The sequence below is a fragment of the Plectropomus leopardus genome, chromosome 9, assembly GCF_026936395.1.
Source record: "Plectropomus leopardus strain MGB_pleo_1.0 chromosome 9, ASM2693639v1, whole genome shotgun sequence".
Classification (NCBI taxonomy): domain Eukaryota; kingdom Metazoa; phylum Chordata; class Actinopteri; order Perciformes; family Serranidae; genus Plectropomus; species Plectropomus leopardus.
The window spans coordinates 23,412,429-23,430,634 of NC_142184.1; the positions used below are offsets into that span (position 1 = coordinate 23,412,429).

Below are 18,206 nucleotides of genomic sequence, written 5' to 3' on the forward strand. Positions count from 1 at the left end.
TTAGTTGCATTGGTTCAATAATTAGACCGGGGTCTCTCTCCTCTTGGACGTGCACCAGGTCGGGTCTTTAAATACAATTTCAATTCTTCAGTAAAGAGTCAGGTAAATTTATTAGTAAAAGCTATTGTGTTCAAATGGATCTCAGAATAAATCCCCCAAGTCCATTATAGTTTAGGTCCATCATTTTGGACCCATGAAGACCTCTGGTGTGAAGATGCCTCAAGAGACTGTATGACCACAGAGGAGGACATTGCCATGTGGCTACACACTGCTCCTTAATATTTAAGATGGGTGAAATTTTTTCTTCTCTCTTTGTCTAGTTTAGTAGGAATTGTAGCTAACTACTGTGTAATAACGTGTCATTACTTACTATTGAACGTGTACTGTAATTGTTTTTGCAATATCTTATCATATATTGATTTTATATATAAAAGAAGCAATTTATGATATTATTGGGTGCATTTCTAATGTATAGCAAAAGAAAACAGATGAAATACTTGAGGCATAACTGGCTCATTTACAGTTTAAGGTGTCAAATGAACTGATAAAAACACATAAATCTCACATCAATCGCAATCACATTTCATTCATTTGGCAGATGCTTTTGTCCACTGCAATTTCCACATTCAACCTCCACAGGATCAAGAGCTAGATGTCATCCAGCCAGACTTAACTTTACTTAAGAAGATGAAAAGGATTTTGGTTTTGACTGAGGCAGGTGTAAAGGTCATTAAAGTGGTTTAAACGAGATCATGTAAAAGCAGCCACAATGACCTCTAGTTCTCATGAGTAAGACCCTGAATCCCTGCCATCTCCAGAGCCTTCGCTCTGCAGCTGACCTCACACTCTGACCTCCCAGCTGAAGCGAGGACAGAAGTAAGAGAATTTCCCTGTGGGGATCCGTGAATTATCTGAATAACATCACATGTGGTATAAGATGAAAATTCATATTTTAGTGCTGCCTACCTGTGTTAACCCTCTGCCAGCCAACAGTGAAGGGAGTCCTGGTCTGGATGAGGTAATAGGTAATGGGGCTGCCGTTGTCTCTGCCGGGACTCCAGGCCAGCTGGGCGGTACTGTCTGTCACCTCCTCCACTGTCACAGAGTCTGGAGGGCTGGGGGGGCCTGGCTCAATCACAGGAACAGACACTGTGAGGTACTATCACATGCAGAGGCACAGACGAGACTGCAGACTGTATGGATGTAAATGTGTGCACTCACACGTACAGCAAAAACATGAACGGCAAACACATTTGCATAAAAAAACACCTCATCCTTAACTAGCAGATTACTCTGCTTTCATATCTTGAACTCAGCGTTAGCAAGAGAAAAACATTTTCTAAAAAGCTTTGAGTTTGAGGAGAAGTTATGCCCTTCACAAGGAATTAAAAGTTAATTCAAGATTTATCCTCCAATATTCAACCAACTTGTAATCCTTCCCTTTCATGGTCCTCCCGGTAATTGATCGATGAAACAGCAGACGTAAGTAGATGCAGGGAGTCAAATTAAAAGGTAAAAGATGAAAAAGGGCCTCATAGCCCTGAAGAACCAGAGTTTTATCATTTATTTTCATTATCCCACCAATTAAGCGGTGTGATGTTTTACTTTAGCCTCATCTACTGTTTCCTGTTCTAATGAACGTGTCGGCTCATCAGAAATAATAGACCACTAGAGAGCTGTGAGACAGACCGCAGAATAATAACGCCCCTAGCTCTGCTCACACTCCTCACCGCCTCTGAAGTAGTTTCTAATCTTGAGCCAAATATTCTAATTATTAAAGCGTTAAATTATTATTTTAATACACAATCAATGCTTCATGCAGCATGTGCGTGCTATATGTTCAAATGCTAAACAAGTAACTGCTGAAGTGCATGTTTTTTGTTTGTTTGTTTATAGAAGCCTTGAACGTGCTGCCCACATACATTTGGCCTTAAAGCCTTGGCTTTAGAGATATTGATCTCTGTAAAACTCATTAGCAGCTCCTGATTAAAAAAAAAACCTTTAATACACTGCCCTCAGTAATACATATTAATGGAGCACACAATCAAGGATCAATTCCTTATCCTCTTAATTATATTTCATTGGCTGAGGCAAGAGGGTGCTGTCAGTGTCTTGAGGGTGTAATCTGTTATTAATATGGACAGACTGTCTGGGCTTTTATTGTGAACTTGGCATTGGGCAAATTAATATCTGGCTGTATTATGAAAACTTACAGACAGCGATATTTTTTTATTTGAACTGAATATTACCATAATTTGTAATACATGCCGTCACGTAAGTCAGAAGAGGATATAAATGGTAGTAAAAAATAACTATCAAAGTGACGAAATAATGATGATAAAACACAGTGTTGCACTGACTGTCGTATAGTTGGTGTCTTCCAGGCTGATGATGATGAGCCAACTGTCAAACAAGCACGAGTGCTCGCCAAGTGGTTTGAATGCTAATGACCATGATGTTATCCGTATAACATGACCTTCTCCATATCCACCACCACCTGGTGGAGTGTTTGTGACACAACGTGGAGTGGCATGTAAAACATTTTCCATCGCCATCGTGGCAAACAAGAACCCAGATGATCACGATGATCAAGAGTCTTTGTGTAAGGAGCGATTATCATTGACCTTCAGTGCCGCAAGACGAGTGGAGCGAGACAGTATCGGAAATAGCACACTGCGAAATTACTGAGTAACTATCACTGGATAATATCAGACGATTGCCAATAGCAACAATAATCAGCGTTACTGTGAGTATGATCATAAAAAGCCAGTATATGTTGCTGCAGTCATGCTCGCTTCAACTTAAGGCGCAATCACAAGAACACAATCATTATTACAGTTAAATGAGTCCTGCATTATTCACATTGTTGTCTTAACATTAAAATTGCATTTTTTGAGCGCATGTAAACGCAGCCACAGAGGGAAGCCTGTCTGACTGTTTACTCACATACGTCTTCACAGTATTTATAGCCATGTGGATAGTTTTATTTGTCAAGGTTTTGAGCTATCCATCTCTGAGCCTCCACCCCAAAATAAATAAGAGTAAATTGATTTTTTTTTGTGGTGCTCCAAGCTTTGAAAAAAAAAAATGACATTTAAAAAAAAAAATCAACAGCAACATCTCTTTCCAGATTTAGTGCCCCCATTGCTTTGGATAATACACACAACACAGGACAATTTTTTTCTGGTAGAAAGTATTTCCAATGAAAACAGCATGTTCTGTTTGATTATCCAGGAGGCACTTTTTTCTGAAGAAATGTGTTACTGCCAGTAGTGGAACTGTTTTTAAGCACAGTCTGTGAGATACTTTTTCTTTACTTATATATTAATATTTTATCCCACTTTGTACTTCTATTCAACTAAATTTAAGAGAGAAATAGTGGACTCCACTACATTTTTAAATTGTATTTATTGTTTTTCATTTAAAGTTACTTCACAGACTAATACTTAAAGGAGCACTAGACAATATCCACAGCATTAATAAAACATTAAATCCCTATTTGCTATGTGAAGATATTGTGGAGAAATGGTTTCCTGAGCAAATGATAATCATTCATGTAACTATTCAGCATCATATTACAAAAAAAAACTTCACCTTAAATGTAAGTTACGTAAATGTAAGTACATTGTGTTGGTATGGATGGATTTATTTCCAGATAGGCATATTAGTCGCTTGTGTTGCTGGCAGTAATTTCATTTGTGTTATAAGGCAATGTTGCACAATGGAAGTAAGAGGAGACATGATTATCTCTGTCCACACCACCACTGTTGTAAAGTAGAGCATGGATTAAAATAGCGAGTATTTTGCACACAGACACACCACACACTTGGCGACTTTTTCGCTAGTCTTGGTGATTTTTTTTTTTTTTTTTTTTTTGCGACTGTGGCTCCAGCAGCAGTACAACATCTCCCCAGCCTCTCTCTCGTCTCTCACCATGTGCCCAGAAGCAGGAGAAAATGGCTATTAAAGGTGTTATTTGTCCAGCAAGGAGGACAGCTCACTTTGATGAAATAGAGCTTGTTGTCTCCATTTGAAAGACGTATAATTTGTGTATTGTCAACATTTCAATTATGAGTTATTGATCTGGGGAGTTCAAATCTGTGTTTATCTTTCCAACTTTACCAAAATGCTTTAGGTAGCCAGCTGCTGTTCTCTCCTCCCTGCACTGCACACCGGCACTGAGTCTGTCAGTGGCACAGAGTACCAGACCTGACCAGCCTCCTTTCACCCCTGGTTATAAGTTAATAAGGCAGAGAAGTACACCAAAGATCACCGCCTAGAAGAGCAAGGAAATTCACCCAGTGAGACATGCTTTCCTTACAACCTGCCAGCCTGCTCTCTATGGAGCACTGAGGCCCCACCCTCCCGCTGCATAGAGCCACAGAGGCTGTTCACTTAGCACCCTTCTCAGTTTATTCCAAGTTTATTAATCACACGATTTGAACATGTCGCACGTCCAAATCACACTAAATGTGGCACTGCATATCCTTGGGTTCCTAGTAATACACTTGCCATGTGTGAAAAAAATTCGTATTAACAGACATGTGGAGGACTAACACACATACGAATATTTCTTGCTTTTATAGATAGACGTCACCTGACTTCCTCCTGTGCTCCTGTCAGAGTTACCACAGCCACTAGAGGCTGCCGTCTAACAATAAACATAAATATCTCTATTGAGATGCAGACGGTGAAACCAGGAAAAGACAACACTTTGGTTATTACAATATCCAAAATCTGAGACAATACCTTGTCTGATCACATTATATGATATATTGCCCAGCACTGCCCAAGTCTAAAGATCAGGTGGTTTTTCAAACAGGATAATGATTAGCGATTGGACATGTGACCACGGTCAGTTTGTTGTAGGCCGGCAGTTGTGATCATGCAAAGCAATTCTTTGCCCTCCATGACTGGTCTTCTTTCTAGCCTCATGCTTTGTCGCCCAACATTTGGAACCGTTCGATCCAAGCAATGAGACATCCATGACAGCTGCCGTGAGCAGGAAGTGTAAATAATGCAAAAGCTGAATCACAGACAAGTTTTTCTCCAGTCAATACGAGGCCAATCCATTTCCATGGCCTTGATATTGCTTCTGCTTGAGAAACAGCCTCATTTCCACTTAGTCCTCAGCCAATTAGAAAGGAGTGCTTATAAATGCCATTTGCCTAGAAGATCTTTAACATGCCAAGCTAAATCAGTGGTGGGTATCCTAACAAGATAAAGATGTGGATCCAACCATTTCAAAACTTGATACCATTATCTTCCCCAACCTCATCTGACATTTAACATATTTGCGTAGAGTGAATGCACCGGGCTATTTGACGAATCGATCAAAGCCAGAATCATCTCTCCGCTCACTCGTCTGCACAAATCAGCCTTTCTGCGAAACACATAACAAAAGTTGTTCTATTTTGTTCTGCCCGATGTAGCTCTTGACAATCATGTCTCTCCGGGGCTATACATCCTGCATGAGTGAGCACAGACAGGCATCTAAACATTCCACTGTCAAGTACACTGCAACAATATTGAAAATTGGTCATTAAAAAGAAAGAGAGGGGGGAACATTTTCACACAGTTCTGTCAAGTTCTCTACTTCCAAAAGTGCAATCTAAAAGAAGAGCAAAGCCTCGTCTATTTGATGTAATCAAGTAGAAATAAGCAGGACATAAAAACTGCGGACTCTCTGATGACATCCAGAGTCATTTTCATGAGGATATGGGTGTTTTGGTCGCACTGCAATCACCAGCTGAGACAAAACCCATTTGAGCTTAAAAGCCTATGTGAGCATTATACGCCTTGACAGTGGAGCATTCTTTATATTCTTGGTAAAGAATATTCATATAATCTCTCCCAAAAAACACATTCCCTTTATTTTTTCGACACAGCTTTGATAACCCTTACAGGGTTCAGACATCTGTTTATTGTGGCTATATCTGTCAGCCACTTTAAAGCTATTACATGTCCAAGTGTCCTTGAGCGAGACACTGAACTCCAAGTTGCTCCCGAAGGACAGGCAAGCGACTTGCATGGCAGCCCCGCCGCCATCAGTGTGAGTGTGTGAATGGAGGCAAATTGTAAAGCCTTTTGTCCATTAAGGTAGAAAAGCGCTATATAAGTGCAGTCCATTTACCATTTTCTATTTACAGCTAAGGCTAGATTTTTAATTTCCCCTTTTTAAAAAAGGGGAAACCCAAAAACAATACTGGCTGTGAGCCCTGTTTTAATTAGTGACTGCAGAGCAGAGAGGAGGTTTTCTTACCTTTGACGATCAATACAGCCACGGCTGACAGGCTCTCCACGTCCGTGTCCACCACACAGATATATTTGCCGGCGTGGTAAAGCTGAATGTTCCTGATCATCAGATCTCCTGCTGTTCTCTACCAAGGAGGAAAGAAAGCTTTATGTAGCATGAAAGATAACAGACCCTGTGACAGCTTATTAAAGAATGTAGTGAAGCATATATAAGGTGCAGTAAATAGCTGTGCCAGAAAACGTTTGCAGATCCTGCAGTTATCCAGCTTGGACTTTACAGAGGCCTGTTTTCTAAGAAAGATTACTTTACACCAAAGATATTTTACACATACATCTTGACAGTTCTTTGAAGTCAAAGCCAAACATAATGAAACATTTCTGAATATGACAGAAGCTTTTAGTCGCATACTTCTGTCCGAGATGAGCCCAGATGAAAAGGATCAAGGCCAAAATTCAAGCAAATTGTATGCAGCAAATGGAATTTTTGTGTCTGACAAGGCCTTAGCTATTTCCCTTGCTTTTTCACAGAGGTCACAGCCGCGACCTTCAAGACCTGTTGCGAGAAACTACACAAATAAGCTATTACTATTGAGTTCAGCGAGTTTTTTGCTCAATTGGAGAAGGGAAAAAAAGGCAATCTAGATTCTCATCTGAGAGGACACCCGTAAGCAGCAAATGGTAAATTAGTGGTGAAATCGTTCTCTTGGTGTTGGCAGGGAAATGTGGCAGTAGAGCCAACGTGGTTTAATTATGGAAATGAAATTCCTTGAAGCAGCAAAGTTAAGTTGATAATCTCTTTGGACTGGGGACATTCTAGCATTTCTGGGGAAGTCTCTTTTCAGATAAGAACATTGTCAGTCAAACACACACAGGAAGAATGGTTAATCTCGGAGGGAGTGAGGGCGTTGTGAAAGTGTTTTGTCATTTGGGGCTCTGCCAAGACACCTCTAATGATGTGTATCCCCTTTCTGTTATGAGGAGCTGTGCAGCAGTCTATGTCAAAGTAGGATTTGAAAAGGAATTCAAGACCAGCCAAAGTCTTAAAAAATAGATTACTTCAGAGGGCTGAGCTCGAGTAGGAGAAGTGTACTCAAAAAGATGACAACCTGTCACAGTGGCTGAGCAACTAACGCATTACCTACACGATGGGTTTTTATGTAGGAAGTGTATTTTGACATAGCATGGCCATGTTTCCATTCACAAAAGCACAATTGGAAGCTTTTTAGGGGCTGAATGATCTAATAGTGCCTCCTTCCAGAGATTTTCACATTCCCGCAGCTCATTGTGCCTCTGAGGAAACTTACAGAATTGCAAAACGGATGCTATCACGCCCATTGCAGCGAACACTCGCCACAGTAAATCTCTCCAAGAAATACCATGATGTCAAACCACAAGCTGTCTCTTTTAACTAATGCCAGCTATGAAGTGAAGCAAGATGGAAAGAGGTGCCAACTGCCCATTCGCACATTCTGAAGAAGTATGACTGCAGGTCACTCACCCCGCCCACTAGCTCAAAGTGACCGTCTCCCTTGGCGATGAGCTGTCCGTTAAAGGCCCAGGAGAAAGAAACGTCAAGGACGGGGTCACTGGCGACCTGACAGGGTAACACGATGCTCTCGCCCACAATGATCTCCATGTCCACTGGCCCCTGGGTAATTCTGGTTGGATCTGCACCAGAAAAAAAAAATGTGAGAGGGAGTCATTTCAGACGGAGCGGCTGCCAATCTCACACAGAACATGAGACATTTCACTGAGAGATGAAACGAGATGAGCAGCGTATTGTTGGTTTTCTGAAATAGAGGAGACAACACTTACGCGAACACGCTCTATAATGTCACAGGCAGAGTATTATCTATATAAAGGAAGGTCTCATGAAAGTCTTAGTCGAATAATGTGATAACACGCAGCCTGCCACGACTAAAAAGGCCTAATACACTAGGCTGACACAGCTAGAATTATCTTCTGAAATCCTGATAGCAATTACAATACACTGTGGATCAGATAAAACTTCATGTAATGGGCTGCTTCTGTGCATCCAGAACAAAAATGAAGGGCACTGCTTCAAAGTCTACAATAGCAATCATTTGGCTAAGTCTGCTGTGCTTCAAAAGTCAAGATAATGAATCTGCTGGAATCAAATAAAGAAGGTGCAGCAAAATGGAAGAGGATTTGTACTCTTACCTTATAGAGACTGTCGAGGGAAAAGAAAATCACATGTAAAAAGTGTCCCCTTAGTTCTTAAGCTAGTAATAATCAATGTCTGGGTCGTGCCTCTGTGTCGCTGACTGCATTACGGCCTCGAAAAAAATACCCCAGCCGTTAAAAAAAAAAAAAAAAAGCAGCCTTGGCAGTTACAGCGGCGGACAATGGCGTTCAGCACATTAATAAAACCAATAAGAGAACACTCAACTATCACTCCGCTGGAAACACACGCTCGACAATAACAGCATCTGTAACACCTCCTCACTAACGCTTTCATTGCCTCCACTCAGGGCACTTTCATTTGTTGCAGTAAATTGGTTGTTTCAACTGCTTTGAGGACAACAATGATCAAGTATTTTCTCAAACACCTTCCAAGTGCATTATTGCAGCCGCTGCAGAACACAGCCGCACAAAACAACTCAACAGAATTAAACTGAAAGACAAGAACAGTTTTTTCAAGTAACCATGACACCACCTAAAATATTTTTATATTTTAAAAAAAATTGACCTTTTAAAAAATGTATCTTAAAACATCTATTTAATTATGCAAAGTCCATCAGGGATAAAAACTTCCCAAAGTTTTGACAAGCTCCTCGGACTGAAACCTAAACTTTGTTTATGTATTCTACCCACCAGTTATTGACTCAAGTCCTCGTGGTACAGTAACTGTGTTAATCCATACTGAGCAATAAATTCTGCTTACTAAGTGGGATGCACAAACATTATGCTATTTCACAGCTGAGCTTACCCGTAACAAGGAGCCTTCCAGTTGTACTCGACATGCCAAATCTATTCCTAGCGAAGCATGTATAGCTGCCTGCATCAGACTTGCTCACATTGGCAAGCCTTAATGTTCCATCTGGGGAAAGTGTGATCCTTTAGGAGTGAACAAAAAGAAAAAGCAGTCTGAAATCCAACTTCCAAGAACAAGAAAAAATTCATAGTTAGAAACTCTTGATTCTGGATATGTCTACATGTCAGTGTATTATATCATCATAGGCATCGAGCAGTTTGTGTGTGTGCGGTGAATACTGATCAATTAGACCAAAAAAGGCTCAAAAAGATTGCAGGTGGGATGAATAATACATCCGCTTTGATATCAAAAACAGCAAAATTACTGAATTGTTTATGTTTGTATATAAAAGCCGTTTGCTGTACCATGATAAAAGTGGTTTCAGAACACAAACAGCAACTTTCAGTTCAGTCATTACCTGTCATTGGTGTGGATAGGCAGGTTTCCTTTCTTCCATAAAATGCTGGCGATTGGATAGGCCTGGGGTTTACACTCTAAAGTCACTGTAGTTCCTGCCTTGGCTTTGAGCAAAGCTCTGAGGACGTTCCCTGTGAAGTCTGGAGGAGAGGCTGATGGGAAACAGTAAACTGACTTTAGTACAAGGCTGCGGCAAATCTCACAGGGCACTTGAAGCATGCTACAGTTTGATCTGTGGAAATCATCGAGTAACTGAGACAGACATTTGAAACATTTTTGATGGGAATAAAAATAAATATAAAATTTTATTCCATTTCCTACGCTGAAATTAGATTTAAGAGGAAAGCCTATCTTTCCAAAAAATATTTAACTTTGAATTGGTTTTACTGTGAAAAATCATGTTCAACTGGGAATTCTGTATCTCTCACCCCATCCTCACCTTTACTTCAAAGTAAATCAGGATATCATGAAGGGGAAAATATTTTTTAAATGTGTTTGGCCCCACAAAACCCTTCTCGCTGACCCCATTATCCGGTAATCCAGACAACCTTTAAGAATGACAGTAAGATGACCTTTAAGATTCTTTTGCCAAAAATGATTGGAGGACATAAATGCCATCCTACCTAAAACCATTAGTTCAGCAGCAAAGTATATGACGCCGTGTTTATTCTCGGCCACACACTGGTACATGCCAGCATCAGATAGTGTCAGCACTGACACTGACAGGACTCCATCCTCCACATGGATTCTGTCCTGTGAAGAAAAGGATGAAAGAAAGCAATTATTGCTTAAGACTTAAAGGTGGCTTTTGCTTTGCTCAGCGCGCTCTAGCAAAGCTCAATAAGCATTGGAGTGGGTTAGAGGCATTGTCAATGGGCGTAGATCAAATCAGGATTATGTTGGAGAGAATGAATCAGTCAGAGCACAAACCACAGTTTTCAAAATATGCTTGTGCTCGCCATCATATAAACCAGTCTTTAAAGCTTGTGATGATATCCTGTGGTGAAAGCCGTGTGTGGAATGTTTTTTGTATGTGTGGCAAAATTAAGGGCCTGCTACAAAAGTAATTTCGTTTTCCATATGCATGCATCATCAGACATATTTAAATAATGATTTATGCAGAATAGATTTTATTTGAGGTGCTACATTCAAGTTTTTTTTTTTTGCTTTTTTGCATTAAAAAAAACTTACACAGCACAGTCTAATATTGTGTTATTTTTGTTTTGCCTATGACTATTAAACACACAATATTAATTAAAACAATATCAAATGGCACACTTCGCTGACGTTGTTCAGTAGCATGGGGTAATGGGAGTTATGGGAGTCTAATGCAGATGAAAATATATGTGATCTGACTCATGTTCACAGATGGAAATGGAAAGTTTTATTCACATTACATTTATTCAAATTTATTAATTTTAAGACACTGATGATCAGTTAGCATCCGTAGGAACTGGCATTCAGCCGGCCAGTGCCAGTGAAGGTCTGATTTCGGACTGCTTGACTCCCGGCTGAATCAGCAAACTTTGGTTGCTGCCGTTACACTGTGCTACACAGGTTAGACCAGCACCACTGCTGGCCACCAGCCCTGTATCACCCTCTGTGCTGGGGTTTGTGATTGCTGAATTCGAGTTGCTACAGCCGGGCTGAAGGTCCGTCTCAGGCAGAGGGACCACAGGGTGCACTAGCTAGCTCGCTAGCTTACCTCATTTAATGATAGCGTGTCAATACTGATATTGTAGTGGACCATCTCTGGTAAAGCATAGATGCTCTATAAACTTCATTTGATGCCATTAATTGGGTCTTCATCCAAATGCAGTGGAAATGGTAACAAAATTTTCAAAAAAAATGCAAAAGAAAATGCAAGTTTATGTGCTTTTCTATCCAATATTGTTAGTCGAATAGTGGTTAGTTTATTGGGGTAAGCAGTAGAGGACATTTTCTCCAGTACGATGCCCATATACCACTGCAGGGGAAGTCAAATCTCAAACAAAGGAAACAACTGACGTATAATGACAGAGAGCACACTGTACAATGGATATAGAGAGTTTTGAACAAATATTATTACAGCTATGTGCTCTCGGAAGAGTTCTGGTAACAGCCCTGTGTGCATAAGCTTGTTAAAAGCCATCCAGTGCACAAAGGAGGCTTGCACTGGCCTATGTAATGATAATGTTGTGACTGTATGTCATCATTATTTTGCTGAATTTGCATATAAGTTTTAACGATACATCAGCTTTTCCACTTCCACAATACATCAAAAATGTATTGCAAGATTTCTTTTTTTTTTTCAAATTTTAGCCTTTTCACCAAGGTGTTTTTTAAGCACAAATTGAGAATGGACAGAAATGAGATGAACGGAAACACACCCATTGACAGGTGACCAAATGAAACACCATTACCTTGAAAAAAATGACAGATTTCTCTGGGTCTGAACATTGATGGAACCATTAGGAAAAAATGTAAGTAGGCTACACAACTCAACAAAATATAGGCTACAACATTTCTGACATTCTGACATGCAGAAATGTTACATATTTACCTTTACCTCTGTCTTTGAATTAAAGAATATACATTTACACTAGGGATGTCCCTATCAAATTTTTTTGTCCCCAGTCCGAGTCATTTGATATTGAGCATCTGATGACATAGAGTTCCGAACTGATACTTGTATTTACCTGGATAATACAGCTGCACAATGCACACTTCAAGTACTTTGAAGTTATTAAAATCAATCCAGTGTATATTCTGGACAGTTTAATAGCTCTGCAATACAATACAAGAAAAAAAATCTGAATCCAAATAGTTCATAAGGGTTTTTAATTTTGTTTTTACAAAATAAAAAAGTAAACGAACTAAAAATATTTTTCTATGGCTGCTGTCACAAATCCACTTGGTGCAGCATTTGTTTTATTCAACAAAATAACAAAATGAGTAAATAAACTAAAATGAGTCTTTAGAAATAGCTCACAAATCCACTTAGCGTAGCATTGTAATAAAAGTGCAGAACACTATAAATTAGGAATATTCATTACAATTCCACGTAGGGTTGTGTTATAGCCTAACTTAAACACTCCGGTCACAACAAATAAAAATCGGTCATAATTCCCGTTACTATAATAAAACTAGTTCACTGAAAATGAACAATGGCATCTACTTATTGGAAAGAAGCATTACAATAAAACCTAAATATCTGCCACAAATAGTGCTCTCCGATTACGACTCCTGTGTGACGTTGGTTGTAAACAAAGGATTGGGTCGGGCGGTTGCTCATAGTAACCACTCCCGATCAATTAAAATGCATTGATCAGGTCTGATACTTATCTTTCCAAATCCAATCGGGACATCTCTAATTTACATATCAATATGCTTATCATAAACTTTCATATCTGGAAGAGAAATCCTGAAAACTAGAATATATCACCCTTTTAATGGTAAAAATGCTCATCATATTTTACATCTTGCAACAGTGAATATATTTATAAAATCAAAATAAAGAATGATATTTTTTTTTTTAAAAAAAGGTCATTTTAATAATAAAATCAGATGTCTCGCACTGAGCGTTATCAAACTCTACTAAGAAGATAAAGCACCATGTTAAACTCAAGTCAAGTTTGAAACTGTGGATCTGTATGCATTTCCCTGGTGGTCTGGGGCAAGGTGCGCTGCTATATACAGTATATTTCACAGCAGATTACACCCATTGTCCCTAAATGTGGAGGAGCTTAAACATGCACCATGAATAATGAAAAACAACCACTGACTCCATTCAGATGAAATGGAGCAATCTCCCAGGGACTACACTGATCCACTCTCTAAGACTGTGTAATCTGCCAAGGTAGAGCAGAATAAGAGACAGTTACATCCATGTCTCATCACTGGCACACCTCGGCAAGATGTTTACACTCTCCTCTCATCTTGCTCTGAATTGCACTTGGAAAAACAGCCGCGTGTTTGACGCCAGGCTCTCTAAAATGAAAGCATGAGCTGGAGACGAGGATTAAGTCTTTAAAATGAAACATTGGTAGGTGGCAGAAGACAGGCAGTAATTTACCTCTGAGAGTAGCTGCTGGCCGTTCTTCAGCCACGTGTAGGAGGGTTTGGGCTTGCCATTGGCTCGGCACTCCCAGTATAGTCTCTCTTCTATGGCCAGGGCCGTGTCCTTCATGGCCTGAATCCACTGAGGCTTGGCTGAGGAAAAGAGAAACACACTCCAGTGAAATATCTGACGAGAACCAGGGGGACAGATTTTGAAGGAGCAGAATTATCTCACTAAAATATGCCGCATCCAAAATAGTTCAAAGGAATGCGTGTGTAGATTGACAGCTCAAATAAGTGGAAATCACAAAGTGTTGGGAGAATTGGTTTGTCTTTAAGAGAGGAGAGAGGAGTGAATGTAGGATATCACTCAGTTTCATCACTTAAATGTGTCAGCAGCCTGTGGCAACTCAGGATTAGCACTAAAAACACTGCGCCACAAAGCAGGAAGCTCTCATGACGGCTGAAGTGCACCCGACATCTCCGCTCGAGCCGGCCTGTCACCTCGATTCTGCTTATAATAAACATCACCCCTGTGTGTTTCCCACCCAGCACATAACTCCCTTGCCTTCTCACCTCTTACATATTTACAGCTTTTCAGGAATTTTCATGGGTAGAGTGTTGTGCTCATAATAAGCACAGTTCACTTCGCAGGCACTTTGCATACCGTCAATTCCAATTTCACAGGTGTCATTTTTCCTCTCTCACAAATTCACAGCGGCTAAAGTAAGCCAAGAACCCCAAAATTGTAAAATTAAAACCAACAGTGCTTATTATCTGGGTAGAAGGTAATGACTTTTTCCGGCTGTTTATTTAACAATGAGCTGTTAAAATTATAACAATTATCATATTACCAAATAAAAACTCTTAACCTGAACCACTCCAATTCTTGATGTCAAATATTAACAGCAACAGCTTTAAAGAGACAGATCACCCCAAAATCAAAAATTCGTATTTTTCCTCTTACCTGTAGTGCTTTTACCAATCTAGATTGTTTCAGTTTGAGTTAATGAGTGTTATCACAAAACTAGATGGCTGTCAGCTTGTGGTGTTCAAATTGCCCAAAAATACATGTAGGAACTATTTTCTCTTTAACAATCCACACCTGCCAATTAGTATCACCTCCCAGAAGGAAGTGTGCATCTACTCATGGACAAGAGGCTCGTGCTCATGACAGCATGAGATGTAAACATTAATGGCGTCCTCTTTGACTGAGCCTTAACCTTAGCTACGAGACTGGTGCTACGAGAGGTAACAGGAGATGCATGCTTCCTTCTGCACCTTGATGCAGAGAATATTCATCAAAAAGAGGACTGAAAAGACAACAGAAAAATTATATGCTCATGTGCAAGATTAAAAATTATTACAATAATAGTTCGTCAATAACTCAAATGTCTTTTGAAAAAAAAATAATCAGAAATCTGTGAGTCCAACAAATGTCAACTTCTTTATAACCAAGTCCAAACTGACCCTAACAGGGCCAAAGCAGTCCCTCAGAAAACCAGTAGCCCTTCTACTGGGGTTAATAATTTCATAAGAAAATACAATTAACACTTTTTTAGGAGATAAAGAATCAACAGCATCTCACACTGAACAAAGATCACCTATATTTTCATTAATACTTTACTCCAACCAAACAAGTTTATTGCAGATAAAACTGCTGCTGAGTTTTTCAAATGCAATTTTTGGCACTTTGAGCACCACAAGCCGAGTGTCTATCTAGTTTCATTATATTCAAGAGAGGGCTGACATCTCTTCAACCGGTATCTCCAACACTTGGCAGCTCACGCCAAAACAATCTAGATTTATAAACAACAATACAGGCAGGAGGAAAAATATATATTTTTGATTTTAGAGGTGAATTGTTCCTTTAAAATGAGAACAGGATGGATGGGACAGCAAAGATCTTACACAATTCTAACATGTTTCCTGTTGTCGCAGCAAGCCAAACAAAAGTCTTATTACCATAGAAGGCCAGACGACCAGTGGCTGTGTTCTTGCCCATCTTGTTCTCAGCCACACACTCGTATCCTCCCGTATCATCCTGCTGGAAGCTGGGGATCTCCAGCACGGCATTGGAATACTTCATTTTGACTTTGCTGGGGAAGGGAACGCCGTTAGCTCTCTTCCAGGTGATTTCAGGGACAGGGCTGGAGGAGACAGAGGCAGTAAACTTCAGCAAAGAATCCGAATCAACCTCTTTTGAACTAAAGATTGTCGCTCAGGTTGCAAGTGTCTAATAATCCTGCAATAAAGTGTTTGATGGAGCTTAAAAGCCTATTCACTGTATTCCTTTTGCGGATGAATGGTTTAGAGGTAACTCGATCAAACAACAAAAAAAGCCATCTCACATGGTTTTCAGACCAATCATGGCTTGATGCCACACTCTTAGAAATATAATTGCCACAGTAACTTTACTATATAGAAATCCAGAGGTCTGAAATGAAAGACAGCAGAAGATTGAAAACATGCTTCAAGGAATCCAGCTTACTTCCCAAGGGCGAAACACTCCAGCGTAACTGTTGATCCTTTTGCGGCGGGTACATTGTCTGGGAAATTAACTTCTATTTTCGGCTCATATTCGCCCATCACTCCTATGAAGAGGAAGCACAAGAACTTGCTCAGTCTTCCATCATTCATGACTTACAAGCAATACGGCTTGCATTACGGACCAAACAATGGCACTGTAAAACTAACAGAGGAGAAATAAAAGACACATGAGCAAACATTCTCTCATGGGTAAACTCAAAGTAGTACATCACTTAAATGTGCAGCCGCCAGAGTGCAGTGAAATACCAGCGAGGAATAATTTAAATCTCGTCTTGGTGGAACAGACAGAGCAGAATTTGAAATCTTGTTTTTTCAGCTACTCTGGCTGTTTATCTATTATTTCAAAGCTTGAGTGGGCAGTTCCCAACCACCGGTGTTTTATTGTTTCTATCAGTATTTAAGACATTCAAGGCTGGGATCGTAAAGCGATGCGATGAGATTTAAATTTATGCAGCTACATGTACAGTACACTGAGTGGAAACTAACTGGTTGAGCCACCAGAACACTCAATGTAATGGTCCAGTGACGTATGGCTTATGTTTAATTCATTCGAAGGCAATCTTTATTCACTCTTTCTATGAAGGCATAACAGAGAATAGAACAACGGACCAAAGAGAACCGGCTTGAGAATTCATGTGAAAGCGCAGGGAAAGCTTTTAAAGGGAATGCGAATTATAAGAAAGCAAAGTCAGCAAAGAGGAGATTTGGGTGCTTTGTTTGCTGGCCTACATTGAGGAGCAACTATTTACTTGCAAGCATTAGCGCTTGGTGACTCAACTACAGCGAGGCACGACAGGACAAAAAGCACTCATGCAAGTACGATGATTAAAGCCACCTTGAAAGGAGAGGTCCTTAATACAGGGCTAAAAGGCAAACTTGTCACATCATGGCCACAAGCTATGTCTTACCATCTGTCCTGAGGATCAGAGACGTCGGTGAGCTCTGAACTTTGCCCTTTGTGATGCTGTTCATCACCACACAAGTGTAATTGCCAACATCTGAGGGCTCCACCTTGGCAATGTAAAGGTTTCCTGTCTGCTGGGAAACGAAGCGTCGATTGTCTTGTTGAACAAAATATGGGTACTCATTGAAGACCCATGCATACGTGAGGTCTGGAAGACAAACAGGGTCACATATCAATAAAATAAAAATGCTAATCAGTTGGGACTGACTCACCTCTTTTATTCTTTAAAAGGGATCTTTTATAATTATTTTCAGGTTCATAATTGTATCTTTGGTTTCTGCTAAAGCACGTTTACCTGCCATAATGTTCAAAAACACTTTCTTCCTCATACTGTCTGTGCTGGAACACCTGTTTTCACCCTCTGTTTGAGACACATTTGGCCTGAAAAAGCCTATTCTGCTCTGATTGGACACCATTTTTCATGACTGTAACGTAGCATAGCGGCATTTTCTACCATAAAGAATCAACGACAAACGCTTACAAACCCAAACCTTTATAATAAGTTCCAGCAGAAGACTGATCTGAAATCGGAGAGAAATCAATAACATTGGTGACCAAGATTTCATGCTTTCCTAATTAGCATGTAGCTACATGTAGCAGTGTACTTGCAGCTGGAAAATGAAACTTACAGTACAGCAGCAATTTTGTACAGTGAAAAATAAAACTACCAATACTCAAAAGTATTTTATAACCTTAAAACTGTTTCAAGATCACATGTTAGTATGTTGTTACATGCAGCAGTGTACTTGCAGCTGGGGAATGACTGTTACGGACTTTCCGTCATGAAAAATCAACATTAAAAATGTCTAAACCAAAATCTTTACAACCAGACATGTTCAGGCAGGAATCTGATCTGACATAAAGGAAAAATTAACAACAGTTGCAACCAGATTAAATCATTTTCTACTGATGTTAGCAAGTAGCCACATGTAGCAGTGTGAGCTACATAATGTGAACACTTAGCCTAGTGTGTCTGGAGCAGATGAC

At 39.9% G+C, this 18,206-nt stretch overlaps 1 protein-coding gene across 1 annotated transcript in view; it reads right to left on the bottom strand.

Moving 5' to 3' along the window:
- Positions 1-18,206, bottom strand: part of cntn3a.2 (contactin 3a, tandem duplicate 2) — a 44,469-nt gene that overhangs the window by 15,345 nt on the left and 10,918 nt on the right. The window contains exons 6-15 of the mRNA XM_042491759.2: positions 17,164-17,367; positions 16,197-16,299; positions 15,671-15,855; positions 13,722-13,858; positions 10,291-10,420; positions 9,669-9,819; positions 9,206-9,333; positions 7,754-7,923; positions 6,263-6,380; positions 967-1,125 (exon numbers count right to left, since the gene is read on the bottom strand). Coding sequence (XP_042347693.1) covers positions 967-1,125; positions 6,263-6,380; positions 7,754-7,923; positions 9,206-9,333; positions 9,669-9,819; positions 10,291-10,420; positions 13,722-13,858; positions 15,671-15,855; positions 16,197-16,299; positions 17,164-17,367 — 1,485 coding nt within the window. The remainder of the gene's footprint in view (positions 1-966; positions 1,126-6,262; positions 6,381-7,753; positions 7,924-9,205; positions 9,334-9,668; positions 9,820-10,290; positions 10,421-13,721; positions 13,859-15,670; positions 15,856-16,196; positions 16,300-17,163; positions 17,368-18,206) is intronic.